The sequence below is a fragment of the Gymnoscopelus microlampas genome (genome assembly GCF_963454915.1).
Source record: "Gymnoscopelus microlampas genome assembly, chromosome: 3".
In the NCBI taxonomy this organism is placed as follows: Eukaryota; Metazoa; Chordata; class Actinopteri; order Myctophiformes; family Myctophidae; genus Gymnoscopelus; species Gymnoscopelus microlampas.
In genome coordinates this window covers 46,616,138-46,635,073 of record NC_139940.1, presented here as the reverse complement: position 1 = coordinate 46,635,073, position 18,936 = coordinate 46,616,138, and the positions used below count along the sequence as shown (strand labels likewise).

At 41.5% G+C, this 18,936-nt stretch overlaps 3 protein-coding genes across 3 annotated transcripts; all 3 read left to right on the top strand.

The window, feature by feature from the left end:
* Positions 1 to 798: 798 nt before the first annotated feature.
* LOC311041865 (uncharacterized protein) lies at positions 799 to 2,917 on the top strand (the record flags this gene model as incomplete). Its single annotated transcript, XM_084052350.1, has 3 exons — positions 799 to 883; positions 1,774 to 2,073; positions 2,398 to 2,917. 3 exons carry the CDS (start codon positions 799 to 801, stop codon positions 2,676 to 2,678), a joined length of 666 nt encoding a protein of 221 aa, XP_083908476.1. The 3' UTR covers positions 2,679 to 2,917.
* A 2,882-nt stretch (positions 2,918 to 5,799) lies between these two features.
* LOC311040630 (stathmin-like) lies at positions 5,800 to 11,646 on the top strand. Its single transcript, XM_084050959.1, has 5 exons — positions 5,800 to 5,890; positions 8,218 to 8,255; positions 9,447 to 9,637; positions 10,250 to 10,441; positions 11,371 to 11,646. The coding sequence occupies exons 2-5, from the start codon at positions 8,243 to 8,245 to the stop codon at positions 11,428 to 11,430; spliced, it is 456 nt and encodes a 151-aa protein (XP_083907085.1). The 5' UTR covers positions 5,800 to 5,890; positions 8,218 to 8,242; the 3' UTR covers positions 11,431 to 11,646.
* A 1,808-nt stretch (positions 11,647 to 13,454) lies between these two features.
* LOC311041673 (alpha-1,3/1,6-mannosyltransferase ALG2-like) lies at positions 13,455 to 14,669 on the top strand (the record flags this gene model as incomplete). The annotated part of the gene is made up of 1 exon (XM_084052155.1): positions 13,455 to 14,669. One exon carries the CDS (start codon positions 13,455 to 13,457, stop codon positions 14,667 to 14,669), a length of 1,215 nt encoding a protein of 404 aa, XP_083908281.1.
* Positions 14,670 to 18,936: the final 4,267 nt, after the last annotated feature.

Genomic DNA, 18,936 nt, shown 5'->3' with positions numbered 1-18,936 from the left:
AGAAACCAAATGGACCCTTACAGATCTGTAACTGAGTGTATGGTACAGATGGCAGTGTTTCCAAGTCTGCTTATTATAAGCGACTTTGGGCTTGTTGTTCTGTAAAGTGGCTTGTAAATATTGGTATAGTTGCTAGGTGTTTTGTTGGGCTTGTTTCTGAAGTGTAATTACTTATTTGGGCCTGTTTCCTAAAGTTGTTTAAAACAGTGGTTCTCACACATTTTCATGTCAAGGACCCCCAAATTAATATATATTTTGTCCATGGACCACTATATGAACATATTTTGTGCCAGAGACCCCCATACAAGATTTATGTTGTTAAAATGTCACAAAAACATTCCACATTTGACATTTCTCTTCACAATAAAAATAAATAAATAGCAGATCTTCCAGCTCACAACGCATCACTACACATTGTGAGCTTGTAGATTGGCTTGGCTATTTTCAAATAGTGGACAGTACTCGCTTCTTTTGGGTTTGTTTTCATAGATTTTACCTTTACTTGTAACAGAGTATTTCTACATTGCAGTATTGATACTTTTACTAAGTATAAAATGTAGTAGGTAGGGGGACTTTAAGTAGGTACTTCTTCCATCACTGAAAATAGGCAGCCTTCCCCTTTAATTTAACTAGTTGAAAATACTTTCAGTTTCGCAAAAATCTAAAGGAGGTTGCTGTAGCTTAGCCCAACCCAGCCCTGAAACATGACTGTCATAGACGAGCTCATGTGAACCATGGCTAAGCCCAACCCAGTCTCCAGTTCATTCCGCTGGTCCTCTTATCTTATCAATGTTCACCATGAAGACCTGCGTCCTCAGCATCCACACAGCTCTGTGCGTCTGTCTGTCTGTAGGACTACTACAACTCATCAGTCTGGCATCAGGTAGGTGACAGGTCACTATACATTAATTTATAACTCTATGGTCACTACCATATACGGTCACTTTACTGGTTCGGACGGTGGTTCCTAGCCCTGGTACAGAGTGTTAGTGAGTTCTCTCTCACACCCCATCCGCTCTGCCAGGTGCTGTGCTCATGGACAATCAATTCTCCAACTGTAGTAAAAAATAAACAAAACCACTTCGCTACCCACCGAAACAAAGGCTGTTTTGTGTTGTTGAAAGTCTATTCTCCAGGGGTAGGAAACCTCTCAGCACCCCAACTTCTCTTTTTTTAAATATATTTTTTGGGGCTTTTCTGCCTTCTTTTTGAGAGGAAAGTAGGCTTACAGGAAATGGGGAGAGAGATGGGGGGGGGGGGGGGTGACACACAGCAAAGGTCGTCGGGAACTCCCGTTCCCGACGACCTGATGTCATTTCCTTGGACAGAGCTCTGGCTCAGGCACAGGTTTTAACCCGTTAAGACCTGAGGCCGATTCTACATTTTCAAAAATAGCAGACGTACAAGCTCGCAGCGTGGCACGCAGTGGCGTGCTGTGAGCTTGTATATCTGCTATTTTTGAATAGCCAACGCAAACAAATACTTCCCTGGTCTTAATGGGTTAAAGTGACACTTTTCTAGTTTTAATTGGATCATCATGCTATAACATTGAGGGATGAACATGACACGTTCTGCTGTGTCATGAATGGTTGGGTCTTGAGCTTTTGTCTGTGACATGCTAGACATACTTTGAGTTTTGGTTTATTTGATTTAATCTCTCATTACAAACTGCTGTAATAATATTTTTTTTTCACCTACAACGACATGCATAAAATTGACCAGGATTAAAGTGGTTAACTGTTCAACTTGACAGAAGTACTTTTCTCCACACAGCCCAGCAAGACGTGACATACGTACCGCTGGGAGGAGTCCTTGAATTGCGTCCAGATAATAGCTCTGTTACTGAACCCATCACTAGCCTTCTATGGAAACATGGCCCCAATAAGCTAGTAGAATTGGATGAGATCCATGGTGTGGGCTACTACGGAACATGTAAGATTAGAAACTGCACACAGTTGAATAAAGCAACTGGACGGTTGGCCTTCAACAATATCACTAAAGGAGATGGTGGAGAATATTCTGTGGAGGTGAACGGCCGAGTGCAGATGATGAAATACAAGGTGGAAGTGATCAGTAAGTATGAATGTCCTGTGGAGGATAAATGTTATGGCTATTATGTGTTATGTGTTGAACATGATTGATAATGTAAGGATTTAGAATTTGTGAATGTAGGTAGAAATGACCACCATTAGTAATGGTGATTCATAATATGAATTATATATATTATATATTATATGCAAGACAGAGAGAGAAGAGAGAGAGACTGGGACAGAGAGAATCAGAGAAAGGGAGTGACAAAACATTGATAATCTCCCAAATCTCCAAAATGTGAACCCAAACCTCTGGCATCGGTCAGGCTTGTAATTCTGGGCTGTGTTGATTGTTTTTCATCAACAGAGAATGTCACAAAGCCAAAAGTGGCTGTCGATACTCAGGACTGTTCACCTGACTCTACCAGCTGCTTACTGGTCTGTGAAGGCGATGCTACAGATTCAGGTGTGGTCACCTATCGCTGGAAGAAAGATGAAGGGGAATGGATGGAGTCTGGACAGGACTGGTTCATGAACATCACCAACGATGAAGAATGGAAGATGGTTGATACATTCTTTTGTGAAATGAAGAACAAAGTCAGTGCGGAACAGAGTGATCCCTGTTACAACCCCTTTAAAAGTATGTAATTCAGTTCAATTCAATTACGTTTTTAATTTAGTTTTATTTTATTATAGTTCCAAATCACAACAATGTAGTTTACTCCATGATGTGTAGAAACTGAATCACTTCGTTACGGGGCGCAGTGATGCCCTTTTGACAAATATTGCTCCTGCATTAAAAATTGGCCATGTGTGTCTGTGTGAAACACCTTGAAGTTGGCACTAACTAACAGATCTGCTAATTCATATACTGTATCACACCACACAATTCTATAAATAGCTAAACAGACAGATGGAAATTATGAATTTTGTCCCCAAAGTTGAGGTGAAATTAACTATTAACTTGAAAGCAAATGAAACCCACTAATGTAATTGGTTCTTTTTTCTCCTAAGGACCTGTGGGACCTCCTGTGGGAAAGATTATTAAAGGCGTTATTATTGCTGCAATGATTGTAGTTGGTTTGGGGTCTTATGTCTTATGTGATTATTTTTATAATGTGGTATTGGTACGTTTACTTAAGTAAAATATCTGAGTACTTCTTCCACCACTGATTTTTGTGTATTATTCTATCATTCTGCCATTGTAGTTTATATGCCGCATCATTTATCATAACCAAAGTTTGGGTGTCTTCCTTGATGTTGTGGAACATTTACAATGCACTAGTATTATGTTGCATTGTTGTGTGTGTCACATAATTCCATATTAATATAAGGAACACTGCAATAGTGATGAATTATAGCCACTTAAACCCGTTATACTTTGTTGACCGGGGTCCCCCAGAGGTCTATATTAGGTCCCCTACTTTTCCCCCTCTATAAACTCTTCTGACAAATCACAGTGGAGAAGGAATTCATCTCAGGAGAGGAGAGGAGAAATACCAGAGCGTGGGAATGCTTTATGTAACAGTATATCCTCGCTGTCGGGAGGAAATCCAAAACGTACTTTTCAGGAAATGGAATAAAAACAATGTAGATATCATTTTTTCACAAGCTCTTGTTAATACTTTTCATTGGTTTAATACTTATAAAACCCACAGACACACGTAACCACGTTCACGTTGGAAAAAAATCTAAAATAGCACATCTACAAGCTCACAGCATGTATTTCTGCTAGTTTTGCGTCACAATGTAGGGCATTCATTTACATTACATTTACATTTATTTATAAAAAGCTGAAGTATGGAGATACAAGGTTTTTCCCCGACAGCAACGATATTCAACTGGGGGGGGGGCTGACTTTAATCTCCATCTGCGCTGATATCCAAAAAGACAAGTGTGGCCATGTTTTGTAGTGTCTGAGATGTACAGTCCTTGCATGACACATGGCAACCTTTCTTATGCAATGACAATTGTTAGCACTGTTTATATTTTGATCTAAAATACTTTTAATAATTTTTATCAATGCAGGACTTACATAATGGTACTATTGCTACTTAACATCTGAGTACTTCATTCTTCCACCAATGAATCACATAATAAACTGTAGTCTGTATGATGTTTACTGCACATTATTTTTATTTTCGATTTCTGCACGTTTATATGATGTTTTTGCATTTGCACTTGTAAGCCGCTTTGGATAAAAGCGTCTGCTAAATGACCGTAATGTAATGTGATATGTATGTATATTTGTCTGTCATTAAAAGTTTCGATGAATTGAATGGACACAAGCCATAGTGCTTTCTTGGATTTAAAATCCTCTTAACAGACCTTGTATTGAACTGTACTTCCCTGTGCTTGTCTTTGCAAGTTTCTAACTTCAGTGTGACATGTGTGTATGCCTACAGTAGCCGATCTGATAGCATAATAATAATATTTGATTAGGACACACTTTGAGAACTAGTGGCCTAACTGTTAGGCCAATGGTTCTCAAAGTGGGTTCAGGGGACCCAGGGGGACCCAGGGGGACTAAAATGATTGACATTAAGAAACCGAATGGACCCTTACAGATCTGTAACTGAGTGTATGGTACAAATGGCAGTGTTTCCAAGTCTGCTTATTATAAGCGACTTTGGGCTTGTTTTTCTGTAAATATAAATAAATATTGGTATAGTTGCTAGTTGTGTTTTTTGGGCTTGTTTCTGAAGTCAAGTGTAATTACTTATTTGGGCTTGTTTCCTAATGTTGTTTAAAACAGTGGTTCTCAAACATTTTCACATCAACAAGGACCCCCAAATTAATATATATTTTGTCCATGGACCACCATATGAACATATTTTGTGCCAGGGACTGTGGCCTAATGCACACCTAACTGGGGGTCCTTGAAATTAAAACATTTGATTATCCACTGGCTCTGACTGGGTTGAACAATGTTGTTGTTGCTTTCTACACCAGCCCTCACGCACTATGTCCTCCATGCTGGATTCGTTGGGGTCTCTCTTCCACCACGCACGCACGCGCACGCACGCACGCACGCACGCACGCACGCACGCGCACACACACACACACACACACACACACACACACACACACACACACACACACACACACACACACACACACACACACTGAACACATGGTGCAGCTGCAGCATGTTTTGTGGGGGTGGGGTTCATACCGTAGGCTACCCGCCACAAAACCTGATTGGTGGGTTTGACGTCACCGCCTTCAAGCCGCGAGCCTGACTGGCGGGCTTTGTTGGATTCGGACCAATGGCTGTGAAGAACCAGCCGTGACGTCACGATCCAGTCGCTTTTTGCCGCGAAAGTGAGTGCTGCTGCTGAGGAGGCTGGAGAGATAAACACACACAGACACCAGTGTTGCCATGTCGGCTTATTATAAGCGACTTTGGGCTTCTTTTTCTGTAGAGTTGCTTGTAAAAAAATTGGTAGTTTCGGGTTGTGGTTTTTGGGGCTTGTTTCTAAAGTGTTGTTACTTATTTAGGCTTGCTTCCAAAACATGTATTATTATTATTTAAACCAGTGGTTCTCAAATATTTTCACAAATGTTTTGTGCCAGGGAGTATTTGTATTGTTACAATGTTTAAAAAATATTCCAAATATTCCACATTTTGTTGCAAGAGTTTTTGAAAGATAGTCGATTGATGGGGACGCGTTGTGAGCTATTTTCACATAAAGCGCTCATGTGGCCTATAGTTGCTTCTTTTGGGCTTGTTTTCATCACACGATATGGCAACACTGCACACACACATCACACACTGAACACCCCCACATACACACTGACTGACTGACAGAGAGCAGACCTGTCCCCAAAAACAACAACACCAGAGATCATTTAAAACCGTGAGTAACTTTACCAAACACTGAATAATATGTGGAATAAAGAAACTAAACAGTTATTAACTTGCTGGTGGAATCAAGGGCTCTAATGTGATGAAGAATTGATGCTTGTAAAAAAAAAACCGACTCGAGCACATTGTGTGACAATGGCTTGCAGAGCACTAAACCATGAGTTTTTCTTTAACTTACAAATCATCGACTAATATGTGGAATAACTCAACTGTAAACCAGGTTGCAGGTCGAATTTAGGCTTAAATGTGGACCATGCGTTTGACTATATAACTGATTTAAAGTCATCAAATTCGTTTTTAAAACTCGACGATTTGCATCTCTTTCGTGGTTTAGGTTTTTGAAAACGCGTAGAAAATGTTGAGTTGGACAGTTTTGGGGTAACGTTTAAAGATTATTGTTTAATACACTGTACTGCACATGTCCAAAACAAGTACAGATCTACAAGCTATCAATGCGTCGCACCGCGACGCCTTGATAGCTTGTAGATCTGTTCTTTTTTTGGACGGAATCAACCTGACAGATGGCTTTCTTCTTTTGTTTGAAACGAGGTGAAAACAACCTCAGCTTTGATCCACGTGTTTTTTTGTTTTGTTTTTACAGAATAAAAACGTTTTCTTAACTTTGTTTAGAGATTTAGGGTAGAAAGAGGTAATTAAAGAAATTAAATTCATTATTTTTTTTATTAATTAAAGAGATTTATGGAAGAAAGAGGTCATATGAAATGAGCCACACCATGTTTCAAAGAATCAGTAGCAATTATTTCACTTAGGTTGATGTTATCAGTGTGGTATAAGTTAAAGTAACTAAGTACATTTACTCAAGTACTGTACTGTACTTAAGTACCCTTTTGAGGTATTTTTGACTTAGCTGGAGTATTTCCAATTTCAATACTTTTGCTTCTACTCCATTACATCTGATCTCAGAGGCAAATATTGCACTTTTACTCAACCACAATTATTTGAAAACTTAAGTTACTTTGCAGATATCATTATATTATAAAACATGCATTAACCACTTTAACCCTATTTTATACATAGGCTATTTGAAAATAGCAGATCTACAAGCCCACAACATATTGCGACGCTTTGTGAGCTTGTAGATCTGCTAGTTTCAAACATTTTAGTACTATTTACTTTTGATACTTCAAGTATATTTTGATGCCAATACTATTGTTCTTTAACTCGAGTAACATTTTGAACACAGGCCTTTTACTTGTAACAGAGTATTTTTATAATGTGGTTATGCTACTTTTACTTCAGTAAAATATCTGAGTACTTCTTCTTCCACCACTGGATGTCATTACAGCAGCCATGGTGGTTTGGATCAGCAGGCTACATATGAACTAGCCCTTTTCCTCCTTCATGTATTAGTGATTTTATTGAGCACCTAATTTAGTAGTGACTTATAGGCTATATAAGGTGGGTATCATCACACATCAGGCAGTTTAATGTTAGTGACAAGTTACAACAACTTGAGGTTAAAGAGAAGTTTAATTTGGTCTGTCTGTCCTGCTGGCTTTGAATACATTATTAGCCAGACATGTAAACAGCACAAGGTACAGTCGGAAAACAGTTTAGAAAAGGCTGTTGTGTGGCTGTTTACATGGAGTGAAAATAGTGTGGAAGCAGTGTGTGCATAGACACACATGCATGATGCACGTTGCAACGGTGAGACTTTTTCCCATTGTCTGGGCGACACTTATATAATGGTACAGCTGTTGAGACAACACTGGCTGTGCATGACTTGTCTTTTGTCTATCAGCATTGACAGACCCGAACCTACAACCGTAACTTTCTTTTGTTGCCGTGTTTGTCTGCGGCTGCGGTTACCTTTTTTTAAATATTGGCTCACTGCCAAAGAGGTCATGTTTTGGGCCGTGTCTGTCTGTGAGTGTGACCAACGCATTTGGAAAAGTAATGGCCGGATTTTCCATTTAATTCGATGTGCAGCACCCAAGACAGATGCAACCTATTGACCTCTGGAGCGACCAAATTGGGGGGTTGGGTTGTCCCATCCTCCCAACCTCAGGGGTCAGTCAGTGAGGGTAAATGGGGTTGTTTATGAGCCTAACTGCCTGGGGGGTAATGTTATAGTAGCGTGAGGAAGTGGTCTTGATGGGTAGCTTTTGGAAGAGGTGGTGATGTTGTTTGCCTGCTCAGCCATGCTCATTCTGTCTGTGTGCACAGATTGAAAGACCTTCAATCCTTAGTCCTTAGACAGCATGTTTTTTGTGTAGCTTGATGCTAGACTGATCCATTCTTCAATGTTTTTGTGTAGATTGATGCTAGACTGACCCATTTTTTAAATTTTCCTCCCAGGTACAACGGAAACAACTCAGCTGAAATGGAAGCTCAAGGTGGGTGCAGCCATTAAAAGAGAGGCCTGTACAGACAAAATCAGATAACATTTTTGCTTACATATTGTATAACGTGCACATCATGAGGATGTATATCGTCTCTGTCGGGTGGAAACCTCAAAACCTTTCAGGATTCAAATTCAAAGATAGCAAAAGTAGCAGATCTACAAGCTCGAAACGCTGTGCGAAATGCATTTGTGTGACGCTGTACTAGTGTGATCAAGTAGGCCATTTGATTTTTCAATCGAGGCTAGTTGGGCATTAATTTGTGGAAAAAATACAAAAAGTTAAAATATGGAGATAAGAGGTTTCTGCCCGACAGCAACAATATTATTTTTGTACAATGAATTGGTGCACCTTTATGTTTGTAGACTAGCTGCTCATTTTTAGTCAGCTGTTTGTTTAACAACCTATAACATGTGAATCTACTGTGGTCTAAGTGTCTTTTTTCAGGAGTTGGAAAATGACTGGCTGGATAATGACTTTTCACGTTTCCCTATATATTAGTTCTTCGATTCAAGTGTTTCTGCCTTATATACATCATAGGATGTGCTGTTGAAAACAGCACAGTACAGTATTTAGAGCCGTATGCCTACAGATCACGTGAAAGCCAACTTATTGCGCATCAATGGTCAATCATTCCCTTTCTCTTTGGGCAGTGTGCTAAAAATCAGTTGTATAGTTTGTAGTAATCAGAGATTATTGGGAGATATCTGTCTCACTGAAGAATTTCAATGGGTAGTGTCACATTTTATATATTGTATTTTCCGCATTTGAATTGTATACATTTTTTAAATTGTTGACCATTCTAACCAATGGGTAAATGATATCTTCAAAATACACTAAGATTAACGGAACACATACAAAAACAACCTCCAGGGACTGTTTTTTGTATGTGTTCCATTAGGGTGTATTTTCAGAGCAACAGGCCTTCGGTGCAGTGGGGTTAGTTTTCAGGTTAACAGGGCTGCCTGACTAATGGTTTTTGATTCATTCAAGTTTTTTGAGCTATTGGTATTTTGGAATAGTGGCATGGCAACGAATACTGTGTAGTAGTCACACCAGTGCCCCTGCATATACAATAATTATTTACTGCACAATTCAAGTGTCTGAATAAAAATGCTTGCACTTTGCATACACTGCTGCATAATACTAACTACTGCAATTGGTCTATTCCACACTGTTACGTAGCCACCACCCCCGAAGTCAAGGAGCTGAACAAGCGTGCCTCTGGCCAGGCCTTTGAGGTCATCCTCAGCCCTTGCACTGCACACGTGAAGGGGAAGAAAGAAAATGAACTTCCCTTCTCCCCAACTAAGAAGAAGGAAAGCTCCCTGGAGGAGATCCAGCGGAAACTGGAGGCTGCGGAGGAGAGACGCAAGGTATTGTTTCTACAAATGCACCAATGGAGAGAGATGCAGTTGATGAATTAATCTGCACTACACTGTTGCACACTGTTTCCCAAACACTGGGTTGGGACCCATTTGTGCGGGTCGCTGACACATTTTTGTTGGTCACAAGTACATTTTTTGTTTTTATTATTATTTTTAAAATATTTTCAAAAATATCCTACATTTTGTCCCAAATCTTTCATGAATTAAAAACTAATTGAAACATTTTCCAAAAGAATTTGACAAATAAATAGAAAAATCAAAGACATTTCATAAATTAGGAAAATATATATACTTTTAAGAAATAGTGAAAATAGCAAATCTACAAGTTCACAAAGTTTAGAAACCACTGCGTGTAGCACACAGATGAGAAGTGTAGTTTACTACTAGAGCCCGACCGATGCAACATTTTTGGGGCTGATATTCTTACTCTTGTGACACACACAGCTATGATATTTTACAGTTGAACATTCAAGTTAATTGTCCAAAATGACCCCAGCACTGAATGTAATCATTATGAATATACATAAATGTAGATGTTTTAATGCCCGATGAGGTCACTCGCACTGAGCCGACTTTCTTTCATTCCTTCGACCTCTCCAGACCCAGGAGGCCGAGGTTCTGAAGCAGTTGGCTGACAAACGAGAGCACGACAAGCAGGTGGTCCAGAAGGCCATGGAGGAGAACGACAACTTCAGCAAGAACATAGAGGAGAAACTCAACCAGAAGATGAAGGCCAACAAAGAGAACCGCGAGGCACGCATGGCAGCACTCGATGAGAAATTCAAGGAGAAGGTAGATATCCTTTCACCTTTTAGCCAGGGCTGCACAAGATATTGCAACGTAATCAGAAACACAATATTTACCTGATCCATATTGCTATAGGTTGTATCGTTTTTTTTTGTTTTAATAGAAGGATAATGTTTTGGTCAGTTTCCTGAACAAAGAATCTCGCAGTACACATTGGAATAGCAATTGTCAGTGATACTGCTTTAATGTGTCTGGTTATTGTTGGGTAGCTTTACTTGAAAGTCCCTCAGGGTCAAACTATTATAAATTAGCCTTAAAGGGATAGTTCACCCAAAGAAATACTTATTTTCTGTCAATTACACACCCTACGAAGCCTTGAATTCATGGAGATTATTTTGTTTTTGTCGCATTCCTAAGCTAATAATTTGATTACTAGTGGAAAAATGCCATGTCTCCGGTAGGAGACTCAAAGTTGACACTTTGAGTCTCCTACCGGAGCCGTCAATGGTCATCAAATTATTGGCTTAGGAATGCGACAAAAACAAAAAAATCTCCATGAATTCAAGTCTCCATGGGCTGAACTATTCCTTTAAGGCTATGGTCACACCTGCACACTGGTTGCAGGCTGATAAATGCAGGTTGTGCACGGCTGCCTGTTTTCTGCAGCCAGCTGTTTTGTGCAGCCGATCCGCCTTCCACTCATCCGATTGGACAGAGGGGGGAAAAGCAGAAACGGTCTCAAGCATGTATCTGCTTCAAAAGACTTTTTCTCTACTTGAGGCGCATAGAACGCATAAACGCAAGGTGTGTGCAACACACGGAAAGCTGCGCAATAGCCAACTAAACGCTCCGTTCCCTTTGAACCCCATTGCAAAAAGACGGCCACATAGGCAGACCCAAAGTTAGGTGATCGTAGCCTAGGTCTTCTTTAAACGTGTGAATAACTACAGTACATTGTGATTTTTTTTGTACAGGACAAGAAACTGGTGGAGGTGAAGAAGAACAAGGAAATGATCAAAGGAACGGGGATCTGAAAAGTGTTTGGATAAGTTTGTGTTTCTACATGTCCAAAGAGAGATTTATATATTTTTTTGTTCACCGGCAGTAATATAATATTGTTAGGTTAGCAACTGCTGTTGTTTTGGACGACATTTTCAACGTAAGCACTGTTATGCCAATGTATTACTTAGATCTGTGGCAAGTTCATGTATCTGTATCGTTCTGAATAAATATACCTTTTGTTTTCCAAATGTGTGTATTTCCTTTCACGGATAAGGATGTTCAGGATTTTTTAAAAAGCTATAATTCGGTGCTTCTGCCTCATGAGCCTTTTGACAAGCTGGTGGTCTAAGTAATATACATTACTATTGTTAAAAACGTTTTGGTAAAAATGTAAGCCCTATAATCTGATAGTAATCACTGCAATTATAGTCACTAACAGGGGTCTCTGCATCTCCATGGTATCGTGACTTGAAAATGTATTTTCTGTTACTGAGCAAACATTCTAGCAATAACTGTGAGAACATAAGAGTACAATTTCGAGGTATTATTTACTATTATTTCCAATTTTCGGTACTTTTACTTATACTCCACTACATCTCAGAGGCAAATATTGTATTTTTACTTTACAATTATTTGAAAACTTAAGTTACTGGTTACATAGATTTTAATTATTATTTCAAAACCTACATTAACCACTTCAGCCCTATATACATTTTGGCCATTTGAAAATGCGACGCATTGTGAGCTTGTAGATATTTTCAATATGTATACATTTGAAAACATGTGAAATGGGACATCATTCTACATAATGGGTACTTTAAGTACATTTCGATACCAATACTTTTGTACTTTTACTCAACATTTTGAATTCTGGACTTCTTGTAATGGAGTATTTCTACATTGCAGTATTGATACTTTTACTTAGATAATGATTTTAGTACTTTTGACACCACTGTAATGTCCTGTCATTTCTCAAAACACATCAGTGGTAGGCCTGATGTGTCAAGACATGATCTATTTTTACATGCATTTTATATATATATATCTATATATCTATATATCTATATATATATATATATATATATATATAATTGTCAATGCAGGACATTGCGTTCTGTTTCTCCATTTGGAATTCTCTTTGTCATGTTCCTCATTTTGTCTCTTGGTTCAGTGCTGTTCAGTTCTGTTGGCATTTCTCACACCAAAATCACAGCGGCAGTGCCATCTAGAGGTGATAGTCTAATAAGCACCAGAGTAACTGATGCAAGTTCATGTCAATAAACTTCAGGCATGTACTGCATTGCTATTATTTACAGTCCAACAATTAATGTATTTTGGTCAAATGGCAATGTACACAAGGAACAAGCAGTTGGGAATCCTTTGAAATTATACTGAAAAGGAGACTTTCTGGTAACTTAAAAACACTGATCTTAATGAATATCAAATATCTAAAATATTGAGTCAAGCAACTTAAAAACTGTCTGGGGTGCACACAAAAGCCTGAATAGACATTATAATGTCCCCATAAGTGCATTATTTGTCCAGACACAGAGACAACTTAAGCTTTATAAAACAGATTTTGATTTAATCTAATAATGAGTTATAGCCTACTGGTGCAGTACAGTTGGTGCTATTTACTATTAAATATCACTAGCCGTTGTCCGAGGACTTGGAGGCCAGTCTATGACGTCAGTCATGCATGATGCACCAACTTGGGAGAGTTTGGGGGTCTGCATATAGCCTATGGGATTAAGGTGTCGTCACATGCATTTGAACCAATCGGAGAAGCCGATTGAGAGACAAACAGACAGAGAGATGACTGGATTTATAAATAAGAGATACATTTATGTACATTTATTTTATTTGTGGGTTAATCCTACATGAATGGTGGTGTTCTACTGTATACAGCTACGGTTTAAAGGTCCCATCCCTAACAGACGTATAAGTATGTGTAGTTGCCAGAGGGAGGCAGGTCACTCCTCCTGTAAGTGATATCAAAAGGCTGTTTATAAGCACTGATAAACAGAGGTCTCCACACCTTGCTGAGATACAAAGGATGGCACGGGTGGTGTTCCTCCATCCAGACCTGGGCATAGGCGGAGCAGAGAGGTTGGTGGTGGACGCAGCTGTTGCTCTGAAGTCCCGGGGCTGTAGCGTCCAGATCTGGACGGCACATCACGACCCCACACACTGCTTCCCGGAGACCCTGGACCCTGACCTGCCCGTGGTGTGTGTGGGCGACTGGCTACCCACCAGAGTGTGGGGCTACCTGCATGCCCCGTGTGCCTACCTACGGATGGTTTACATCGCTCTCTGTCTGATCCTTAGCGGGCTCGAATATGACGTCATCTTCTGCGATCAGGTTTCGGCGTGTATCCCCGTTCTGAGGCTGGCCCGTCACAGGAGGAAGGTCCTGTTCTACTGTCACTTCCCCGACCGGCTGCTGACCCAGAGGAGGTCGGCCCTGAAGAAGCTGTACCGCGCTCCCATCGACTGGCTCGAGGAACGCACCACCGGCATGGCCGATGTGATACTGGTCAACAGCCGGTTCACTGCAGGAGTGTTCAGGGAGACCTTCCGTAGTCTCGGAGGAGTCCAGACGGACGTCCTTTATCCCTCGCTCAACACCGACACCTTCGACGTGCCCTCCGCTGAGGCGAGGGGCCTTGAAGGCCTGCTCCCCGAGGGAACCACCTGCACATTCCTCTCTCTCAACCGCTACGAACGCAAGAAGAACCTGGGACTGGCCCTCGAAGCCCTGGCCGCCCTGAGGAAGAGCCTGCCCCCGGGCCGGAGAGCAGGCATCCACCTGGTGGTGGCGGGGGGCTACGACGACCGGGTCACCGAGAACGTCCGGCACTACGCGGAGCTGAAGGAGCTGGCGGCGCGGCTAGGCCTGGAGGGCTGCGTCACTTTCCTACGCTCCCCCTCTGACTCCCTGAAGGTGGCGCTGTTGCGGGGCAGCACGGCGGTGCTGTACACCCCGAGCGGGGAACACTTCGGGATCGTCCCCGTGGAGGCCATGTACTGCCGCTGCCCCGTGATCGCTGCGAACTCCGGGGGGCCCCTGGAGAGCGTGGTGGACAGGGAGACGGGGTTCCTGTGCGAGCCCACGGCGGAGGCCTTCTCCGAGGCCATGGCGAGGCTGCTCGGCGAGCCTCAGCTCCGCACGGACATGGGACAAGCCGGGAGGAAGAGGGTGCAGGATAAGTTCTCTCTGCAGGCCTTCTCAGACCAGCTACACGGTTACATACTCAGGCTGATCCAGTGAAGCACACCAGCGGCGCTGGTGATGGGGACTGCATGGGGTCAGAGTGAATCCTGGGTACTGCCCTCGAGCAATGATGTGCTGCTTGGTGCTTTTGTCGTGTGTCCTTAGACCTTCAGCTCCGTTGCAGCAAGCTAGTCCAGTGTGTCATCGTCTAGGTCAATAAAGCCACGATCACCATTCGGTGGCCGTTATTTGGGGCAGCTGGTCATCACATGTTCCTTAGTCTGTAGTGGATCCCCGCATTTACAGTGGGCTCTGTCTGTGAGACCCCACTTGAAGGGGGGGAGAAGAAGACCGCTTCCACGTGGCCTCCCCCGCAAGTAGCTAAAGAGTAGATGCAAGGTTGCTTGCCCTTTAAGAGAAACAAATGTCTTCACTAACGTCCACCAAACCGCAGAAATTCATGAACCATCATATGGTCATAATAGGCAAACATTCTGTGAAAATAGTCGATCTGTATGCTCACAACATGCTGCAGTGCGACGTGAAAAAGGAGAAGAAAGAAAACATTTTTATATCTACTTAAATACATGTATCATATCCATACATGAGGTTAGACATAAAGTCTCACTTCTTTCTTCCCAATCCCCCTCACCTGCTTCACTACCCTGCCCCATCATCCACCCCTTTATTTCATATTTAAGGTGGTCATCAGTTGGTTAGTGTGTAGCCTACGTGTTTTTTCTCAGCTTTTTTCCAAGTGATGCTAGCAGCTTCTGAGACCAACATGTCAGGGTGTATAGCGTCACTTAAAGTTCCCTTCACAAAGGTGTTAAACCACATGACATGCCTTTAGTTTCTCACATCCACCGCCTGTTTAGAACGGGTGCAGTACGTTAGTCCGACAGCGCATTCCTCCGAAAGCGCAGCGCTCCGACGTTTCCAATACTAAACCCGAACCAAACCCGCACCCTAACCCTAACCGCACGCGGATGCCACATAGTCGGAGAAAAGGTCTGTCGGATTAACGCATGCCTCCCGTTTAGAACATGTAGCTACATTTCCACCCGCAAATGCACGTCACTGGCATGCACTTGAATTGACTTGTGTTGCGATGGTATTAAGGTGTTTAACTGTATTAATCATAAGAATATTGCATTGATTGCAAAACATTATAGCATTTTTTCATTATAGCTTTTTGTGTTGCATAGTCAAAGGGTTTAGTCATTCATGTCAATAACGGGGTGCTCCTTCCATTTCGACATCTCGCCACTCCGACATCTCGCCACTCCGACTAGTGGCTTCCGCGTGCGGTTAGGGTTAGGGTTAGGTATAGGGTTCGTTAACGTCGGAAAGGTGACATGTCGGAAAGGCGAAATACACCCGTCAATAACAGAGACCCAAAAGCCATAGTGATTTGCTTAATGTTATAGATAAAGCACATTTAATTGCTTTGTCGTTGAAATGTGCTATACAAATAAATGTGCCTTACCTTACATATGTGTGGGTTGTCTCCTTCACAGTCATCAATCAGAACACTTAAAGGACATACATTAATAACAACACAGCATGTGCTCGCTCGACACAACATTTATTTACTTCGGCCTCGGTCTGGCACTCAGCACTAATAATAATAATACACTTTATTTGTATAGCACCTTTCATGACATCAAATGCAGCCCAAAGTGCTTTAGATAAAAAAAGAGATCAACAAAAGAAAAATAACGCAATATTAAACAAGATTAAAAACAATAAGATCAAAAACATGATCAAGAACAAATTAAAAGGAGGCAAGATCAAAATTAAAACAATACAAGAAAATAGCAAGAACAAAACATCACTACATCACTTTCCAGAACCACACAAACTACCTGTCACCTATTTAGGTACACATTTAGGAACCACACAGACTGATATACTAAATCTACATTTACAGGGGACCACCAAAAGTAAGAGTAAAAAAGTGTGTCTTGAGCTTGTTTTTAAAGCTATCTATGGTCGTTGCCTGTCTTATTGTAATGGAAGCTTGTTCCAGGCTGTTGGCCCATAAAAGCAGAAAGCTGCTTATAATTCTTTTTTTGGCACCTCGAGGAGGCCAGCACTAGATGACCTAAGGAGACGGGTTGGAACATATGTGGGCAGGCAATCCAAAAGTCTAACTTCTCATCACAGATTTACAGAGGAGGGCTTATCTAGTTAGTGACATGATGTTAAACAGGGCAACGTTTAGCTTGTGATCAAATGTTTTTGTGCTGTGACACCCATGAGGTACAGTAACCAAACAGCACTCTCTCTTCAAACCACTCCTTGTCCTGGACACTCTATTTGAAATAACAGTAGAAATATTGTGAACCTCATTCGTTACAATGCTATCCTGTACAGGGAGGCAAACATCAGGCTTTCTAAAAGCATGGGGTCTATCCATGTTTTGTTGCTATTTGGAGCTGGGCTTATCAGCTGGGAGGCCACCAGAGTGTGATTTTGATGGCGTCGTGGAAGAGGGGTGGGTGGGGGCTATAGCCTTTTCTGGGGCAAAGTTGGTGGCTGCGGGGCTGGGCGTCTGATGAGGGGGGGTGAGTTTTATTCCAGCGCTAATTAAGTAATTTATTTATGGCGTTGGTGAATTGGGAATTGGGGATATGGAAAACAAGGAAGAGGAGGGTTAAGGGGTTTGAACTTCTTCCTCTCGAACTGTTATTGATAGACCTTTCTCTAATGTCTGTTGCAATCTCCTCCTGGGGGTTGGTTTGACATTCTTTCAGATTTTCATGCCCAGCGCTATCAGCTATCACTGTTTTGATTTCTTCTGCACCAGCCTCGGTGGGGGTGGGGGGGGGGGGGTAGGAGTGGTTCAGCACTATCTGTTGTTTTAGATTCTTGTGTTCCGGCCTTGGCGGAGGGTGGCGGTGGCACACTGAGTGAGTAGAACACATTTGAGGTAAACAATTGTACACACCTAGCTTGTTAAGGTGGATTCCGTCTGCAAAAAGGTGTCTGTGATCGCAGAAAAAAAATCTAATTGTCAATAAAGTGCACAGTTGTATAGACCAAACATGACCAAGTGGATGATCTTTCTGTAACCAAGACAACAGCCACATAGCTCATACACTTACATGTTTCTGTAAATCAAGAACCGCAGACAACATTAGAGACTATACTACACATTATTGTCTGCCAGTGCGCAAGCATAAATTAGCCATGAGTCCATATGTATTTATCACAGTGGTTCTCAAAGTTGGGTCTGGAAACTGCCAGGGGTCTTTGAGGGGGTTCCAAGGGGGGCCCCCCAGATAAATAGTTAGGGTAGTAAGGAAGCAAATGGACCCTTACCGGTCTGTAACTCTGATATGTAAACATTTGTTGCAGTAAATCTAAGTCAACTATACTGTGTCTAAGTTCCTCTTATACTAGTACCTGAGCTCTCCTTCACGCACATCCAACTTTCTTGGAAAGCCACATTTTCCTTTCTTCCTTCCTTCTATGTTTCTAGGATAAACATTTGAGGCAGCCAGCCAAGGCTGGTGGATGTTATCACGCCGTATCAAGTATGTTTCTGCATGCCAGTGTGTGAGGATGGGGAATGCGTTTGTTTTTCTTCACTCCAATCCCGTTTTCAACAATGACGATAAAAAAAGCGCTCCGAATGATTGCTATTCATAATTACTTTTATGTATCAAGCTTGCTCCCTGTTGTGTAGTGTTGATTTTTACAGCAAATTTTGATTTAGTTTTAGTCATAGTCTTTTGAATAAAATTCCATTTAGTTGTAGTCATATTTTAGTCATCTGAAATGTTTTAGTTTTTGTCTAGTTTCGTCGACTAAAAATCATAAGATTATAGTCGACTAAATCTACAGTTGATTCAGTCGACTAAAATGTATTTTGGCGGTGCCTTGATGGCGTCGTAATGGCTGATTTTACACTTGGTTGCACGTTGAAAATAGCCGATCTACAAGCTCAACACCCGAGCGCAACCAAACATAAAATGACTTTGTCTTTTAGTTCTACTGGATCTCTTCTCCACTTGTCCCTCCCCAACATTTGAGTCTAGTTTTTATTTGTTGACGAAATTGGCAATATAATTAGTCTTAGTTTTAGTCATCAAAGCTTAGTTTCTATTTAGTTTTAGTCAGTGAAAAAGAAAATGGTCATAGTTTTAGTCTAAATCAACACTGCTGTGTATCACATCATCGTGAGTGCAGATGTACGTTGCCTTGACCCCCCCCTCACTGGCTCACAACAATATTTATCCCTCCTTGAATCGGGTGAAAGACAAACACAAAGGGCAGGCAGGTTAGGAGGAGGAGGAGAGGCATGTTGGGGAGTAGA

Coding starts and splice junctions, on each gene's coding strand:
- LOC311040630 (XM_084050959.1), top strand. Junction 9,638..10,249: donor CTGCGGAGGAGAGACGCAAG/GTATTGTTTCTA, acceptor CGACCTCTCCAG/ACCCAGGAGGCCGAGGTTCT. Junction 10,442..11,370: donor ATGAGAAATTCAAGGAGAAG/GTAGATATCCTT, acceptor TTTTTTGTACAG/GACAAGAAACTGGTGGAGGT.